We start from the raw sequence: 17,573 nt of genomic DNA on the forward strand, positions 1-17,573 counted from the left end.
CTGAAATTGTAGGCTGTGAATGATCTCTGCCTCAGAAACACAAACTGAGGAACAGGGTTTACAAAAGCAGTAGCAACTGGGTGAGCAAGGGCCTGGGAGGTGCACGTTTGGCTCTCAGAATAGGATCTGGAAAACACAAAGTCTGGCAGGACATTAAAAGGGCATATTAAGGCCTCAGTGAGGGAAAACACGGCTACAGGGGAACATCTCAAGGATCCAGCGAGGGCACACAGAGGGTATCCAGTGGCCAGCAGCAACACATGGGTATCACAACAAATTACAAACAACATAACAGAGGAGGAAAAGCCACAGTGGAAAACACACAAGGTGGAAGAAATAAAAAGGTCAAGAACTGATATACAGGCAGCAGTGATGGAAAAAAAACTCAGTACTTTGGCTGGGCAGGGGCAGCTGGGGGCATCAGGGGTTGGTTCACTTAAGGGGCTCCACCACAGAGCTCTGCACTGGCCAGCTGGGAGGAAGGAGGAGAGTTGCTGGGGACAGCAGGGAGAAGCACAGCCACAGGCTTTGAGAGGCATCCTTCACTACACAAGTGAGAAAGAAACACAATGCTTACATTTTTTCTCACATGAAAAATAATAAACACATAATTAGTGAGGCCACATCTGGAGTACCATGTCCAGTTGTGGACTCCTCATTACAGGAAAGATAAGAAGGTACTGTAGAGGGTCCAGACACAAAAATACAATTGCTGGGGCATCTCTCTTATGAGATACTGTGGGAACTGGGCCTATTTAGTCTAGAGAATACTAAGAGTCCTTGACAATACATATAAATATCTCAAAGGCAGGTGTCAAGAGGATGGTGCCAGACTCTTTTCAGTCATGCACAGTGACAAGATGGGGAGCAATGGCCAACAGTTAAAACACAAAAAATTCCACCTCAACATGAGGGATAACTTTTTATGTCGGGGGTGGCCGAGCACTGGAAAGGGCTGCCCAGGGAGGTTGTGGAGTGCCTCCCTCTGGAGCCATTCAAAACCCACCCAGGATCACCTGCCCTGGGTGACCCTGACTTAGCAGGGGCATTGGGCTGGATGATCACCACAGGCTCTTTCCACCTCCAATGGTTGATGGCAGACCATGGATATCATGCCTGTGGCAGGGCTGCAGGTAGCACACGATGGGTAAGAGAGCAGCAAAATGCGTAAGGCATGGCAACATGGGGCATGGTGAGGGGAAGCATGGTGAGTACTGTGCCCTGCCCCTGGGTCACAACAACCCCAGGCAGCTCCACAGGCTGGGGCAGAGTGGCTGGAAAGCTGCCCACAGGAAAAGGAGCTGGGGGTGCTGGTGACAGGGACTGAACAGGAGCCAGCAGTGCCCAGGTGGCCAAGAAGGCCAATGGCATCCTGGGCTGTGCCAGCAATGGTGTGGCCAGCAGGAGCAGGGCAGGGATTGTCCCCCTGTACATGACATTGGTGAGGCCACAGCACCTGCACCGAGCCCAGTCTTTGGCCCCTCACTAGGAGGAGGACATTGAAGAGCTGGCAGAAGACCAGAGGTGGCCAACAAAGCCGGTAAAGGGTCTGGAGAACAAGTCCTGTGAGGAACAGCTGAGGGAACTGGTGTTGTTTATAGCCTGGAGCAGAGAGTGATAGGTCACTTTATCGCTCTCTACAACTGCCTGAAAGGAGGTGCAGCGAGGGGAGGGCCGGCAACTAGCCAACAAGATGAGGGGTCATAGCCTTAAGCTGCACCACGAGAGCTTTAGGTTCGACATCAAGAGGAATTTTTTCACTGAAAAGGAGACAAGATACCACAACGGCCATCCCCACAGAGACGCTAGAGTCACCATCCCCGAAGTCGCCTAAGGAAAGACTGAGCGTAGCACTGGGTGCCACTGTTTGGTTGACACGGTGCTGTTCGGGCACACGGCGAGCTCCAAGACTCCCAGGTCTTTTCCCAACCCATCCCAACCCATCCCATCCCGGGATTCCCAGACCCGCCGGGCCCCGCCCGCCCTGAGGGCGCTGGGGCGCCGCCTGCCGGGCGCGGCGCGGCGCACGCGCGGGGCGGCGCGCGGCTCCTTCCTTCCGGCCGCCATCTCGCTGCGCCCGCGTGCCCATCCCGGCCCCGCGTCCTGCCCGCCGCCTCCGGCCCCGCTCCGCGCCCCTCCCCTCGCCGAGGTACCGCGGGCCTGCCGGGGGGCGGCCGGGAGGGGAGCGGGACTCTGGCGGGGGGGGCGATGGGCGGCGGCGGTGGTGGTGGTGGTTGGAGGAAGGGACGGTTACGGGCTGGGCCTGGAAGGGAAGCTCGGCCGGGCTCGGCGGCTCTGCCCGCGGTGTGAGCCCTGTGGCGGGGCGGGGCTGCGCGCCTGCCGCGGAGGATGCGTGTGGGGATTGTGGTGAGGGGCGGCTGCAGAGCTCTCTATGCCCGCTTTCCACATCCCCCCCCCCCCCCAACCTGTGTTCCCACACCCGCCTGCTCCGGGCGCTCTTGTTGTTTCCGCAGATGAAGGAGACCATCATGAACCAGGAGAAGCTCGCCAAGCTGCAGGCCCAAGTGCGCATCGGTGGCAAGGTAGGAGCCGCCTCCCCGCGCTGCCCGCGTATCGGGCCTGGCACAAGAAGTTCCTGGAAAAGGGTGTGGGCGGTAGTCCTGAGTGCTCTCAGCTTCGCTGGACTGTCTTCAAGGGAAGCTGTGCCCCTTCCAGGGCCTTCTGAAGTCGCTTCTATAGGTTTAGTGTGTAGTAGCTGAATTTCCTACCGTTTCTCTGTGTGTGTGTGTTATGTTACAGCAGACTTAATAGTCTGTGTTAGGGCAAATGGGAAGCTTATCAGCAAGGTCAAGTGCAACGCACTGCAGCTGGGTCAGGGCAGCCCCTGGTATCAACAGAGGCCGGGCATGGACAGATCAGAGCAGCCCTGCCCAGGAGGACCTGGGGGTGCTGCAGGGTGAGAGCTGGACATGACCCAGCCATGGGCACTCCCAGCCCAGAGAGCCAAACGTGTCTGCATCCAGAGCAGTGTCAGGCTGCATCCTGGCAGCAGGGCCAGGGAGGGGACTCTGCCCCTCTGCTGTGCTCTGCTCAGACCCCACCTGCAGAGCTGCATCAGCTCTGGGGTCCCCAGCATGGGAAGGGCATGGAGATGTTGGAGCAATTCCAGAGAGGGGACAGCAAGATGATCAGATGGCTGGAGCTCCTCTCCTGTCAGAACTGGGACTGGTCAGCCTGCAAAAGAGGAGGCATTGGGGTAACTTTATTGTGGCCTCCTAGTACCTGAAGGGAGCCTACAGGAAAGATTCATCAAGACTGTTTACAAGGGCACGTAGTGGCATGACAGGGGGGAGTGGGTTTAACGTGAAGGTAGGTTTAGATTGGATATTAGGAAAAAATTCTTTATTGTGAGGCTGGTCAGGCACTGGAATAGGTTCCCCAGAGAAGCTGTGGGTGCCGCATCTGTGGGCGTGTTAAGGGCTAGGTTGGATGGGACTCTGAGTAACTTGGTCTAGTAAGAGGTGTCCCTGCCCATGGCAGGAGGGTTGGAACTAGATGGCTGTTGCAGTCCTCTTCCAGCTATTCCATGATAATTGTATGGGCTGTTTTAGAAAACGTGCGGAATTTGAAGTGAGTTTACCTTACAGCAGGTGAGTTAGTTTTTATACATAGTTTTTATAGGTGGGTATAGTTTTTATAACAGATCACAAAGAGTTATGTAACTGACGTGTCAGAAATACTTAGGGTGCTCAAGGCAGTTTTTTGCCTTTCTGCACAAAGTTGGAAATTCTGTAGTTGTCACATTTCTGTAATTGCAGACTAATACAATCAGAAGAACATTTCATTTTGTTACATCTGACTGAATGTATTTGTGTTGTGTGTTTACTTATAATCTGAGGAAAGTATGTTTAATATAGTCATACAACAGTAAACATCTTAAATATAGTGTCAGTCTTAATTCAGGAATTTGTCAGGAATCTTTTCTACCTGAGGAAGTATACACAATATTTTAGATTACAAATTACTCAACAGAACTCTTGCTGACAAGAGTTTCCATGAGCTTTCAAGCTTTCATTCCAGTGCTGTGGTGCTTTTTTTTTTTTTTTCCCCCCTCTTTTTTTTTTTCTTGTTTTTCTTTTTTTTTCTCTTCCCCAGTTGCTGGGGATTTAGCCAGCCTTAAAAACAGAGCTTATGTAGGAGTTAACTGCCTTGGTAATTTTTTGCATGTTCTTGGTATATGATAATGGTTATGTGTTATATTGCTGATTGTATGCATGTTAACTAGTGTGTGGTTATTGCCTATAGAGGCTTTTAATGTCTATCATGTGAGAGCATGCATTCAGATTACAGTTCCCGCAGCTTGCTGGTCCGTACAGGGCTTTTAGAGACCTTAAACAGAGCTTAGAATGGTCGTTCAGTTTTAAAATTGGCCTGTGAAATAGTTAGAATGCCTGAACTTGCCATATTAATTATTTTTTTATAGTGGTAAGTTATTCCTGGGATCTTCATTGTTGTCATGTAAGTTGAGATGGCTTTGGAGGAGGGAGATACGTATTCCTCCATATCCCTTGATTTAAGACATCATGTTCTGAAATTTACTGAGAAATATTTTGTCCAGAGGGACTTAGCTTATACCTTAGCTAGCTCAATTCTTGGGTAGACAAGGCACTAAAATTAAGCATTTCTATTACTTTTAATCGTTTCCAAACCTTCTGTTGTGTGTGCTAACCTGACAGTAGCAGGGTGTGAATATCAGGTTTTCTAGGTAAAAACCTAAATGTTTGAGCAGTAGTCTTCCAGGTGTTATTTTCATGTGAATTTGCCACTAATGTTCCTCATGGTTGGTGACAGAATTATGTTGGAGTTATTGGTGTCCAGTCAACTTTCAAACTTCTGGCAGTAAACTGGAAAGGAATTGCAGCTATTTTTACAGCTAGGTAGCAACGCCTTCTCTTATTATTAGCATGTGTTAGACAAGCAGCTGGAGTAGGAGGACTTGGATTAGTAGATACATTGTGTCAGAAAGTAGCTTCCTTTCAATTCGCAGACGTTTTATGTCACATTTGCCTGAATCCTTGTGCAAGCGATTATAGAATGATGTTTTCTGCTTTTTTGTAGAAAAAAGTATCTTCTAATGTGGGACATTTACTTCCCTGGAGAAATCTAGAGCTCTGGGTCTGTAGGACAGCTTAACCTTTGCTTGTTTGGTTTCTAAACAGGGTTGGTATAGAACACTAGAAGTATTTTAAAAAATGTGTTTATGAAATATTTTGAAAAAGTAGGCATTCTTCAAATATGTAGGCCCATCGGATGAGAGATGGCTATTTAGAATAAAAATGTAGTATTTAGACTTCTTTTTTTTTCATTTGTTACTGATGTGTTCATAGCTTTATGGCTTCTGACTATTACCAAAATTTGGCTGTAATTTAAAGAATATAATCTAAGGAAAAATTAGTAACTTTTGGAAATTGCCTGCAACTGTTAATTCTTCAGTTTTATGTCTTGTGATAACTTGGGTTAACAAGGGTAAATTTGCAACTTCCCTTTTCAAAGATAGTGCAGTAAACCATGAAATTTGTGGAATAAATATTCTCTGATGGCATTGTTTCCTAAAACCTCTCCCACGTATGCAAATCTTGCCTTAGTGCAAGAGAAAGACTGCTGCAGTGCAGTTGGGCAGCAGGGTTGCATGCACTGAGACACAGGAGCAGTATGTTATGTTGATTTATAAATATTGTAAAGTAGTTATACAGCCCTTATGGCTGGAGTTTGTGAGAACTACTTGAGTTTTACCTAGGTGTGGTGTTTTTTTTTGTTGTTGCAAAGGGTACTGCCCGCAGAAAGAAGAAGGTTGTTCACAGGACAGCTACAGCAGACGATAAAAAACTTCAGTTTTCATTGAAGAAACTGGGAGTCAACAATATTTCTGGAATTGAAGAGGTAATTGCTTCAAAGGAAAAAAAATCCATATATAAATAAAAAATATATTAAATTCAATTTTCTGGTAAGTAACACAGGTCCTACGCTTGTCTATAAATTACCAATAGATCTTCATGGATCTTTAAAACTTTGATTTCCTGTAAAATTGAAAAATCCTGTTAGACTGCTTCAAATACTGGATTTTTTTTTTTTTTTTTTCTTGCAGGTAAACATGTTTACCAATCAAGGAACAGTCATTCACTTCAATAACCCCAAAGTTCAGGCATCTCTGGCTGCCAACACTTTCACTATCACCGGCCATGCTGAGACAAAGCAACTGACAGAAATGCTGCCCAGCATCCTAAACCAGCTCGGAGCTGACAGTCTCACCAGCCTCAGGAGATTGGCAGAAGCCCTCCCCAAGCAATGTAGGTTGAAACTTGAATGAGTTTCCTGCTGGCATGAGGCTTATTTCTGTGGCAGTGGTCACATTCTGTGCACTCTCTCTGTCTGCAAGCATGTTCTAAAATGCTTATAAAGAAATCAAAACTCTTTAAAATCAATTTTATTTCTAGCTCAAATCCAGTGGCAGGGATGACTCAGTAAAGCAAAGTCCCAATTAGTGTGTCTTTTACCGGGGTTAGCCCTGGAAAACCGTAGGCAGACTTGATTTTCTGGTAGTTTTCTTCTTGATGTGGCTGCCATATTTTGACATATCTGGTTCATTAAAGTTGGGTTCATTAATTACTCTGTGTTAGGTTTTAAAGAAAGATAAGCTTGAGTATATCTCTTTTGACACTTTGAATGGAAACATAAGTAATGGGGAAAGGAACATGACCAGATAGCTTGCAATTGCTTTTCTCCCTCACAGGTGTGGTGAAGGTATTTCTCCACGGGCTTTTTCATAACTAGGAAGGAATTACGGGGTATTTATAGGTACATTGTAATTTCAGTATGTGTAGAGCAATGTAGAGAGCAGGGGTGATATGAGCATTAATCTAGATACAGCAACTTCCTATTCCATACTTAAAATAGTAAAAAAGCAGGAAAGTTTGTTCCTTCTGGGAAACAGGGAAAACTAGAGGAGGAGTATGTAGTATTTGAAAAAGATGCTGCTGCTACAGGATAAGAATTCGGAGTGAAAGACTTGTTGACACTGGGAACATTCCTTGTGTCCTGTGTGTACAGTCTTCCTAGTTTCTGAAATATCTTTAGTCCATTCCTTTAAAGATACAGAACAGCCTAAACATGGAAAAAAATTAGATAATAATTGTGTCCAGTTTTTGGCAGTTCTAACTTGATTGATATTTTGTTTTTACTTTGTCTGCTTTGTTGCCAGCAAAGCGGCCTCTGTATATATTCCTAAAATTAATGGTACCCTCCTGTCAATTTACCAATGAAGAAAATTTTGCTAGAAGTAGTCTTCAAGATGTGGGGTGAAGTATTTTTTATCACAATCCTCAAATCCTTTCTTCTAATGTCACCTGTATGACTTTCTCATGATAGTAGTAACTCTTGGGGGAAAAAAAAGTACTTGAAGGATTTAGAATGATAGCTGAGGTTCTGTCTTCTGATAACAATGCAAATCTAATTATAAGAAGTTATATTCTAAGCTGAATTGTGGAGTTTTGGGAAGAGGGAAGCTTGTTTGAAGTGATTACTTTTTATGTTCTAGTAAATGGCTGTTTCTTTCCACTAAGAGTGGATGCCAGACTAGTTACACAGAACTTCCTATTCAGCATTGTCAATTGGCCTAACATCAATGAGTGAAGCATCTGTGATGATTGCAGATGCTAAAGTAAACTTGGACAGGTCTTGGGGATGAGGGAGAATGCAGGTAATTTAGGACGAAATAACATGGTTTGCTTTTCAAATGTTGTTTTTAATATTACAATGCACCTAAGCTTTAACAGCTTTCTGCTGCTTAAAAAGCAAATGAAGGTTAGTGATGTCCTTGTCCCAAGCCCTTTCAAAACAAAGTTTATTCATCAGTTCTGCTTCTCTAGAAATTAATGTACAGGTCTAGTAAGAACCCATCTTTTTCCTCACACTTTTCTTAAAAACTGAGAGGGATTAATTAGAATAAAGCTGAGGCAGTGGAGTAAGAGACCTCTTGACAGTACAGCTAAGAACAGTTGTAGGCACCCAGACACTTGAGATACCTATCCTCAGCATTTTGCTTCTGCCCAGCAGCAGGTGCTCACTGGTCTGCTGCAGTGATGATGGTTAATTCTCACTACCTCTGTTAGCTGCAGTGGGAATGGTTAAAGAAATTACTGCATCAGAATCATGTGGACCAGAACACTTGGTCATCTCAACCACCTAAGGAGTGTAAAATTGTACATCCAGTTCCATATTCCTCTGGCTTTGCCAGGGAGCATAGTACCTTTTAAGTACTTCTTCTAGCTGCGTGTCTGTCGGCAACTTCACAATTACAACTCAGCTTTCTTTGGATGTCTAGGGTAATAAGATCCTTTTTATTTCTTAAAACTTGGTCTTGTAAAATATGTAAATTTAAGAGTCATTTGGTAGTCCATGATCTGACCTACTTTTAGGAAAAACTAGTAAAATGAATCTCCATTTGTATTTGGAAATTATTGGCATGCAGGGCACTTAGTATTCCTAGATGCAAGATGTCTAATTTCACAACTGGGCTCTTTGAGCACTATCAGTGACAAAGGGAGTGTGAACTTCCTACATTAGACAAAGATTTTTATTTACAGAACTGGAAAAGCATTGCAGCTTAGCCCAGAATCGTTGATAATGTTTTAAAAAACACAAAGCTAAACTGTAAATCAAAATGTCTGTGGTGAGCTTGAATGAAGCTTTTGAACTACTTGCTCTTGCAGCTGTGGACGGAAAAGCACCACTTGCTACTGGTGAAGAAGATGATGATGAAGTTCCAGGTAAGAACAAATAAGCAGTGGAGGAAAAGGAAGTGGATTTTGCTAAGAAATCTTACACATAGCATATGATCAGACCAGGGATAATAAGTGTGTTGTCCAGTCACTTGCTGTCCCAGAATTTCTATGGGCAGATTATTTCATAATTTCAGATACCATGAGAGACTTCAAAGTCTGAGCTAGCATTTTGGTCCTGTGCTGAAGTGATAGCTACGACTAAGATCATTATTTAATATTCCATAAAAAACTACCTTGTTAGGAATCACTGCCCAGTTGTTACAGTGAAGTTAAATGCTTTTAGAATTGTACTTTTTAATGAACCATCCAAAATTTCCTTGGTTGGGCAAGGAGGGTGAACCTTGAAGGCTTTAAAAATTATTTGCTCCGTATTTTACAAGTTGAAAGTTTTTGTGGTGTGAAAACTTGATGTGAAGTAGGACTTAGGAAAAAAAAATCAAAACCAAAATGTTTGGCAAAGAGGAAGTGGGTCAAACTTTAATTCCAACAATCTTTTTCTAGATCTCGTTGAAAACTTCGATGAAGCTTCGAAGAATGAGGCAAACTGAACTGTCACCTCCCAAATAAAATTAAAACTTGAAAAAGCTTCATGGAGCTGCTATTTTATATTGTGACTGCCTTGATTTTCTTTCCTTATGATCTCAAGATCTGTGATACTTGGAAACTCCTTGATTCTACAGCTCCTTAGTTACTGCTTGTACACAATATTATTTTTGTGGCCTGACTGAAAAAACCTATGCTTTTAAATAAGTCAGATTGCTAACGAATTTCTGCCTAGACACATTTTTTGAGTAACTTGTATACAAGCAAACATCCATCTTTAATGAACTTTGGCATACAATAAAAATATAAAACAAAGTTTCTGGTGTGACTTTCTGTTGGAAAATCAGGGACAAAAATACTAAGCGACAGGCTCTAATTAATTACTGAACAATCTTAAACAGTTTTGTTTTTCTGCAGAGCATCTTCCTTTTGCTTTGTTAAAAAGCTGGCTCCTTAAAAAGATCTTTCTGTGCCTAATGAAACCTTTTGGACCTGGTGGATTTCTGGTGTTGCAGGTTAGAGCTAGGTAGGCTGTAAGTCACTTTGTGACCTACTGAATTTAAGAAATAGGATTGTATTTTAGCAACAGTTAATGGTGGCTTAATATAACGCAAAACATGCAAGTCAAGGAAGAATCTACTTGCCAGCTGCTTGCTGCTGTTCTTCATGGCTTTGGGGAGCTGCATGTGGGTGTTAAATTTTTATCTTCAGTGAGTGTTTAGTAGGTGTTTGCTTGGCATGACTGTTTAATGGGTTAAACAGTACTTTACCATTTTAATTTTACTTTTCTGAAACCATCAGTTGTGTAGGGAAGTGAAGCACAGAAAGGGGGAAAAGCATTAATAGGGTAGATAGTTGCTCTTAACTAAGTCTGTATTTACCAGCTTCAGATCTTAATAGATCTGAATGGACCTCTTGATTGGAATGGATCTATTGATGGATCTAATGATTGGAATGTTTCAGGAATGTGTTGTTTTTATTGCTTTTTGCGGTTTTTGTTGTGTTTCATAGAAAAAGATAAATTCTAGGGCACAGGAAAGACATTTTAAATTCCATTCTGCCCTCTGTATGGTGGAGTTTCCAGGGGTAGGGGATGAATTTCATGTTTGAGAGTCATTGATATTAATGATAGATCAGAACACTTGCGTAACAGAAAGTAAACTTTGCAGATCACCCAGCTACTGGCTTTCTAAGGTGGTCTCTAGAGCGGATACTTCAGGAAGTGTAGATTCACTGTGGCTTGTTGAGGATAAAGTTCAGGTTAAGATTTGCTATAGCTGTAAAAAAGGTCTCCATGTGCCTGGAAAAGGGTGGGTCTGTGTCTGACTTGCCAAGCGTGTTTGTCATGGTGTACATTGGGAAACAGTGGAGGAACTTGTTCAAGCTGCAAAACTCGCGCGGTTTGAGGTAAGACAGACTAATGTGCGCATGACATGGCTGAAGTCAGGTGCAAGAACTTTGAGTAACAATTTTAGAGCACTTGTCTTGGTTTGCAAGTACTTCAACAGTGCACTTGTAGCACCAAATTAGCTAAAAAAGTGCAATCATTTAATTACAGCAACAAAGTAGAAAAGCTAGGCCTGTGTGAATTTGACTTTTGAAATGAGGATGGTAAATGTAATTGCTCTGTATAAGGGGAAAAAAATTCTGCAGAGTAGCTTGCCAGACTTTGTGACCTGTTGAATAAATAAATGACATGCTGGGTTTTTATCAATGTGTTAACCTGTTCTGGATTCAGTTATGCTAGTCCACATAAATACTTGCTTTAAGCCCTTGTAGCCTCTATGAAATACTTTCTACTGGTTTCTGTCTCTTGAAATAACTTTAGGCCTTGCTTAGAAGTTCTAGACAGTGTTAACCTTTTCCCCTCTTACAGACATACACATTTGGTACTTAAAAAATACGATCCTTACTAAAGCAGTGTCTTTGAAGTGCAAAGTAAGGCTATTCTAGTGATAAACAGCACTGTGACATGCCTGTGGATGTCTGTGCAAGGTATGCTCCCAGTACACTCCCAATCAGGAAATACTGGAATAATCTGCATCATCAGACTCAGACTGCAGATAAAGATACGAGCAAAATGTGTGCTTGAGTATAGCAGAGTCTAAATGGGACTCCCTATTGGGAAAGATTATAGTATTCTTCATGTTTAACTTAGCGTTCAATCCTGGCCTCAACAGTGTGATTATTTTTCTCTTGGTAAGGAGTTTGGTTATGGTTTTCCTAAACCCTCTTTAATTACTAGAAACTGAGAGTAGTCGTGCTGATGTTTCTTGTCAGGTTGAACTTCTGTGTAACCATAATGTAATTATGCTATTAAAGATTTATGTCTGTAGTTTTACTCAAGGAAAATCGCTCTCCATTCCAGATATTTTGGACAATGGAGAAATGAAAACAGATGCCTGTGTTTCTACTGAGCTTTTTGTTTTTAAAAGGCTAAGGGAATGTTCCGGTTCTGTCACATTAAGCTCTGAAATAGCTTAACGCAATGCAGTGGTGGGTTCTAGTGAGATTTTTTTCATAGTGTTTGGAATGGATTTTTGGAAATATTTTCATAATTGTTAATCTTACACTTTAAGGGCTTTGCAATGTTTTAATATATTCTAATATAAAAACCAAAACAACAGAACCCTTTTGGGAGATGGTGAAGCTGTGTGTTTTATTAAGCTAGTGGTGTACATAGGAAAAGCTTCTAACTTGTTTTAAAGTAATACTGGTTTTAAAGCTCTCAAAGCCACCTTGCTTTATTATTACATGTTTGTTCTTCTTATCGAAGTCTTACGAGTATGGGGTTGTGTCTCTTAGGAGAAGTAACCATTGAGAATTTCACGTAATTCCATGAACATTTAACATACATGACAAAGGAGGAACATTTGGTTTAAAATGTTCACAGCTCAATATGTCAGATGCAAAATCAGTGCTCATGTATCTTGGATTGATTTGCCTGGAGTGTGGGGGAAGTTCAGTGTAGTTGCCACTTCGCTGAAATTTTTGTGCTGATACTGTGTTTTGTGGGTGAAACACACATAAAATTTACTTTTCCTCAAGTTGTCTGCTGTATCTGCTGAAAACCTAAATATGTAATGGTACAGTTGGAATAACAAGCTATTCTCTCCTTCAAATGTGGGAATGTATTTGAACAAGTTAAACAGTAAACTGGAGAGTTAATATTCAAGAGAGATATAGGGAAGTCCATGTTGATGATGACTAGATTACAGCCATAAGTGACTGGCAAGATGGTGGTATATGTAAAGGAGAGATTTCTAAGCTATATATTTAAAAATACTAATAAGTATTCAACATGTCTTGTACTTAAGTAATACATGTAATGGAGCTTCTAATTTTTCTGAGTTATTCTTTCTTTCTTTCTTTTCTAGCATTTCAGCCACACCTGTGAGAATTAGACTCTGAGAGGAAATCTTATTTTGCAAAAAAAAGGAGTTTAGGGTGCAGCTGAGGCAAGCTTACTTAGCCTAGGTGAACTAGCAAGAGGAAGTAAGTGCCCCGATTAGTTTGACTGAGTTGTAAAGCGGGATGTATAGATGTAAAGATGTTGGATGTATAGTTGTAAAGAGTGGATGTGTATGGAAGCTCTGAGAATCAGGAGTATGACTATTTGTCTATTCTAATTGACTTTAAGCTGTGGTTTCTTGGTAACATGGTACCTACAGTCTCATCATGGGATTTTAATTGCTCAGCTAATACTGTCTTCATGCATGGATTATCATTATAAAATAATGTTATTGAATAGAAGGAAGACATTTTATGTAATACTGTCACTGTACTGACTTGCTGTAATCTGGGGGTTTTTTGTAAGAGATTTAACAGATGTAACTTAGATTACCTTTACATTGCACCTAAGGTATCCTGGTAGTGAAAAAAAAACCCAAAACAAGCCATTCTAACAATGTTTGTGCAATGCAGGGATTAGTAATACTTTAACAGATGAGTTACAGCTCAACGTTTTGCATTGGTAGTAAATCCAAACAGATCAGAACAATTGTTGACCGAGTAGTGTTGTAATGGTATAGGCACTAATGATCACAGCCTATGTCTAGAACTTTCTGGGTGGAAAGCAGAATTCTAGGCTATCTTGCTGCTATTCAGATTGGTTGAAGGTCAGTTTGATCATGCAAAAGTTTTTGGGTTTGATACCCAATAACTAAGGTTTGTAACACATCTCACACAAGGATTTGATGTGCACTGCAGGATACTGGCAGATAAACGTGGAAGTATCTGCTGCACTTGAGATCCTTATTCTGCAATTCTGTTGGACAGTGCTTTTTTTTCTGAAAAAATGTAGTAATGGGTTGTATCCTACTCCAGATATTTAGGACACACCTGAAGCTGAGTTAACAAGTCTTACTTAACATTCTCTGTGTAAGTTGTACCTGAGTTAGTAATGTCTATTTTATGCCGGAGTCTCAAAAGTTTCTGCCCTGCACACCTGATCAGCCCTGCAGTATCCTGCTTCACAACCGACATAACTTGCAGCACATGTTTGCACCTGTGTGCTATCCCAGTTTAAAATGATGCGATAAGATTAGGCAAGGCTTGAAGTTGTTGAAAGCATCAACTGAAACAGAGGGAGCTGTGGGTTTAAGCTGCAGCTCCAGCGACTGTGAGTAGTCCTCCTATTCTTTCCTGTTAACTTCCAGTAACTCCATCCGGCAAATGCAGCTCTAACTGAGTATGGCTGGACAGTCAGAATTCTCAACAGTAGCATCTTGTGATCTGCTCTTTTGTGATGGATTTCTAATAACTGTGTGTAAACAAGACTACTGCCACCTTTAAGAACCCAACTGAGATGTAGCAGCGTTTCTTGTGCTCTTGTGCCTTAAAAAAGAAAGATAATAAGATGGTTGGGGGTGCCAAAATTTATGCCTGTGTGACTCTGGTGTTTGACGTGACATTTGTGGTATTACATAGACACTGTCAGTGGTAGTCACAGTAGAGTAGCATGATGTTAAAATGTATGTGATGATGAGTATCTCCCTTGTCTCTTCAGTATTGTTTCCTCTGTGGAACTAGGAGGAATTAAAAGTGACGATGCCTCATTAGAACCACGTAGGTGAGTAACATAGCTAAGATGCACGGTGAGCAGACTTAAGTGGTTAGGAGATATTTTTGTAAGACTTGTGAACAACTGCATCGTACAGACTTCTGCATTTGTGCTGAATTCTGACATGGTTTGGCTTCACCTTTACAGGTCATTCAATGCATTTTGTGTTAAGAGTGGTGGTATTCATCTGTCCTCACCAAGCAAGGGCCTTATGTAAATATGTGGTGAGGGTAATGTGAACATAAGTGTTTGTAGGATTCAAACCCAAACTAAAAATGAGATGAAGTGAAGAAAATGAACAGTTGTGTCAGCAGAGTGGCGGGTTTATTGATTTGAGATGTCCATTACAAGTTTTTGTTCCAGGGACAGTTGGTATTCAAAGCACCAGCGAGTTAATTTGACAATTCATGTTTTCCCTCCGGGCTGCTTTGCACCAGTTAGTGTTAGGAGTACAGTTCTTTCCGGTTTAGGGAAGCTGCTGAACAGTGTGAAACCAGCATAGCCAGCTCATGTAGCTGGGGTTTGCCTTTAGCATATGTTGGGGGCAACATTTGGATAAACAATTCCTATGTACATCTGCAGCATTTCATGCTCCAGTAATTACTACCCGGGGGTGATGATCTTTTAAGATTTTTTTTGGGGGGAGGGGTGGTTTGGGGTCAGAGTGTTTTTACTGTGTAGAAGCTAGACGAGCTTATAGGTCTCGGGATCCACTGAGTCATCATCTTCCACCAGCATACAAAATTCAGACTTGCTCAGATGTGACCTTGTGCACGTATGCACTGGTGTCTAGGCTGACCTCTGCCAGGAGCTGTATTCTAGATGGATTGTCATTCTGCTTTAGTGTGTCAGCCCCTGCATTTGTACAAAGGATCCTTTACTCATGTTGTATTTGTTCCTCATATTTTAGCATTGTCCTATTTAATAATTTTTACCTTGAAAATAGATGACTATTTATTTCAAAACCCGGCATTGTTTTTACTCCTGATTATGTTCCACCATGGCAGCTCTCTGGTTTCATCGGGATATACAGTATATTTGACAGACAAACTATGTAAGCAGGCTGTAAACTAAATTCCAGTGGGAATGCAAAGTTTCAGTGATGCACCAATACGTATTTCTGGGATGCTGTGGACCTTCTGGAAACTGTTTTGTGTGACCAGAAAATCATAATGCTTCTAAACAAAGGCCTTTCTGGAGACAATGGCGGTGTTGTTATGCCAGTGATCTTACCCCATATTTGGGATAGACATTATACCACCGTTGCAGAGTAGATAAGCAAGCTATTTTTGTGGTGCATTTTCAGAAACAATTGTGTTGAATCCCTTAGACCGTAACATTTAAGACAGCGTGGGTGTAGCCTAGTGGCTACGAAAGTGGGGTGGAAGGATCTATAGGGTTTAGCTAAAACTTGCCTATTTTTTCGTGGTGCTAGAAGCCTGAATAAGTTCTTGCACATCAAATGTGCCCACAGACAACACATCATTCAGTGTCCTCTAGCTGACAATAGTACACAAGGTTGAGTCTAGCCATTGGATGGTATGATAGGTCCTCCTAAAATGCTTGGCAATGGTATATAATAGAAATGGTGATGCTGTTCTGTAAAGCTTAATTTTCTGTTTATGAAATAGAAATGCTGATGTGCTAGAAAATTTTGTAGGCTGTGAAAAGCATGTGATGTGGTTGTATTTGCTATGCTTTGATTTCAGTGCTAAAAGAGGAGCCCGTACAGTTGATTTACATAATGAATCAAAACAATATCTCCCACAATGCAGGTCAGGATTTTTTTTTTTTCCCAGGAGATTATTTAGGGATTACTTAGGTTTATTATTGCAGGAAAAGGATGAACTGTACAGTGCAGTCCCACAACTGTAATCCACCTTGTTGCTGTGTCCAGTTTACGTCTTCCTTTCTGTTGGGGTCTGCAACCTTCCCTGCTGATTTCTGCGTACATGGTTGTCCTCATCACTGCCCATCTGCAGAAGACGGACTGACATGCTTTACAGTCCTGTATGCCTGGAGAGTTGCTAGCTTAATTTGGTGACAAATAACCCTCAACAGAAAGATCTATTCAGACGTCATTCCTAGGACTAACCCCTAACAATATCTTTGATCTTTAAAGTTCCAAGTGACTGGATTCCTAATTCACCCAGTTATACATTCATTGCCAGATGGAGCAGTGTACTTCCTGAAAGCATTATGTGCCGCACAGCAGGAGGTGCATGCAAGCGGAACTGCTATAACAATACTAATGATGATCATTCTACTGATGGGCAGTGTCTGCAGTCCAGTGATTTATACTGTTGTTGTAAAGGAAAAAAGCCTGGTCCACAATGTTCAGGAAAGTCTGCTGGATTGCTCCTAACATTAACTTACTAGTTTAAAATGCAGAACATATTTGGGTCTATCATGTCAGTAAATACAGTCTATATTTTTTTTCCTTATTCTTTCCAGAGAATGGAGTTACATCTGGGTGATGCTAGGTGTAGGCCAGAGCTATGAATGTGATCTGCTGAGCCATAACAAGTCACCTAGAATTAGGATAAACTTTCACTGTTGTTCTACTTCTGACATTTTTTTGTTCCAGCTACTGTTACAAAACAGTTGTGGAAGATGAGTAATAGTTCTGGCATTAGTTTACATCTGTTTCCTCAAGCTGAGCTAAGCATCGTCATCAGGATTTAAAGAAGCAAGATTAAAGATTGCTTAAAGGTAGATTGTAGGACCAAGGCACAGTGAAGTTGCTCTGGAAATGCAAAATTAGTGCATGCTGGAATGTCGTCTCATGTTGTTTGCCGGCTATGAGTAAGGTTCGTTGGCTGATTTTCATCTCACAGTTGTGCGACATTATTTCTTACTGCAGGAATACCATTGGGTTAACAACTGCTGAGTTCTTTTTTGGGGGGGAGGGGAAACGTGTCATGGGGCACTTCCATCATGGTCCTGGGACAGAGATGGCCTCTAGTGCCACGGTGGGGAGCTGAGATCGTTTCACGTGGATCATGGAAAAGGTGAAGAGCAGAGGCCCCATCTTCCCTCACTTGGCTCCCTGCTGTGGGCACCTGCTCTGTGTGTGGCACAAGGAGGTGTAGGATATAGACTTTTTTTTTTTTTTTTTTTTTTTAATACCAAGGAAAAGCCCACAGGAGGGCTGAAGGGAGATTACG

General features: G+C 42.1%; 1 protein-coding gene across 2 annotated transcripts; it reads left to right on the forward strand.

Annotated features, from left to right (window-relative positions):
* Window positions 1–1,126: 1,126 nt before the first annotated feature.
* Window positions 1,127–9,659, forward strand: BTF3 (basic transcription factor 3). Of its 2 annotated transcripts, none has more exons than XM_040090904.2 (6): window positions 1,127–1,147; window positions 2,475–2,543; window positions 5,788–5,901; window positions 6,107–6,308; window positions 8,730–8,786; window positions 9,303–9,659. In XM_040090904.2, the coding sequence occupies exons 2-6, from the start codon at window positions 2,475–2,477 to the stop codon at window positions 9,347–9,349; spliced, it is 489 nt and encodes a 162-aa protein (XP_039946838.1). In that variant the 5' UTR covers window positions 1,127–1,147; the 3' UTR covers window positions 9,350–9,659. The 2 variants fall into 2 exon arrangements, with proteins under 2 accessions (XP_039946838.1, XP_039946839.1); XM_040090905.1 differs by lacking the exon at window positions 1,127–1,147 and adding an exon at window positions 2,055–2,149.
* The last annotated feature ends 7,914 nt before the right edge of the window (window positions 9,660–17,573 follow it).

Source organism: Hirundo rustica, chromosome Z (assembly GCF_015227805.2).
Source record: "Hirundo rustica isolate bHirRus1 chromosome Z, bHirRus1.pri.v3, whole genome shotgun sequence".
NCBI lineage: Eukaryota > Metazoa > Chordata > Aves > Passeriformes > Hirundinidae > Hirundo > Hirundo rustica.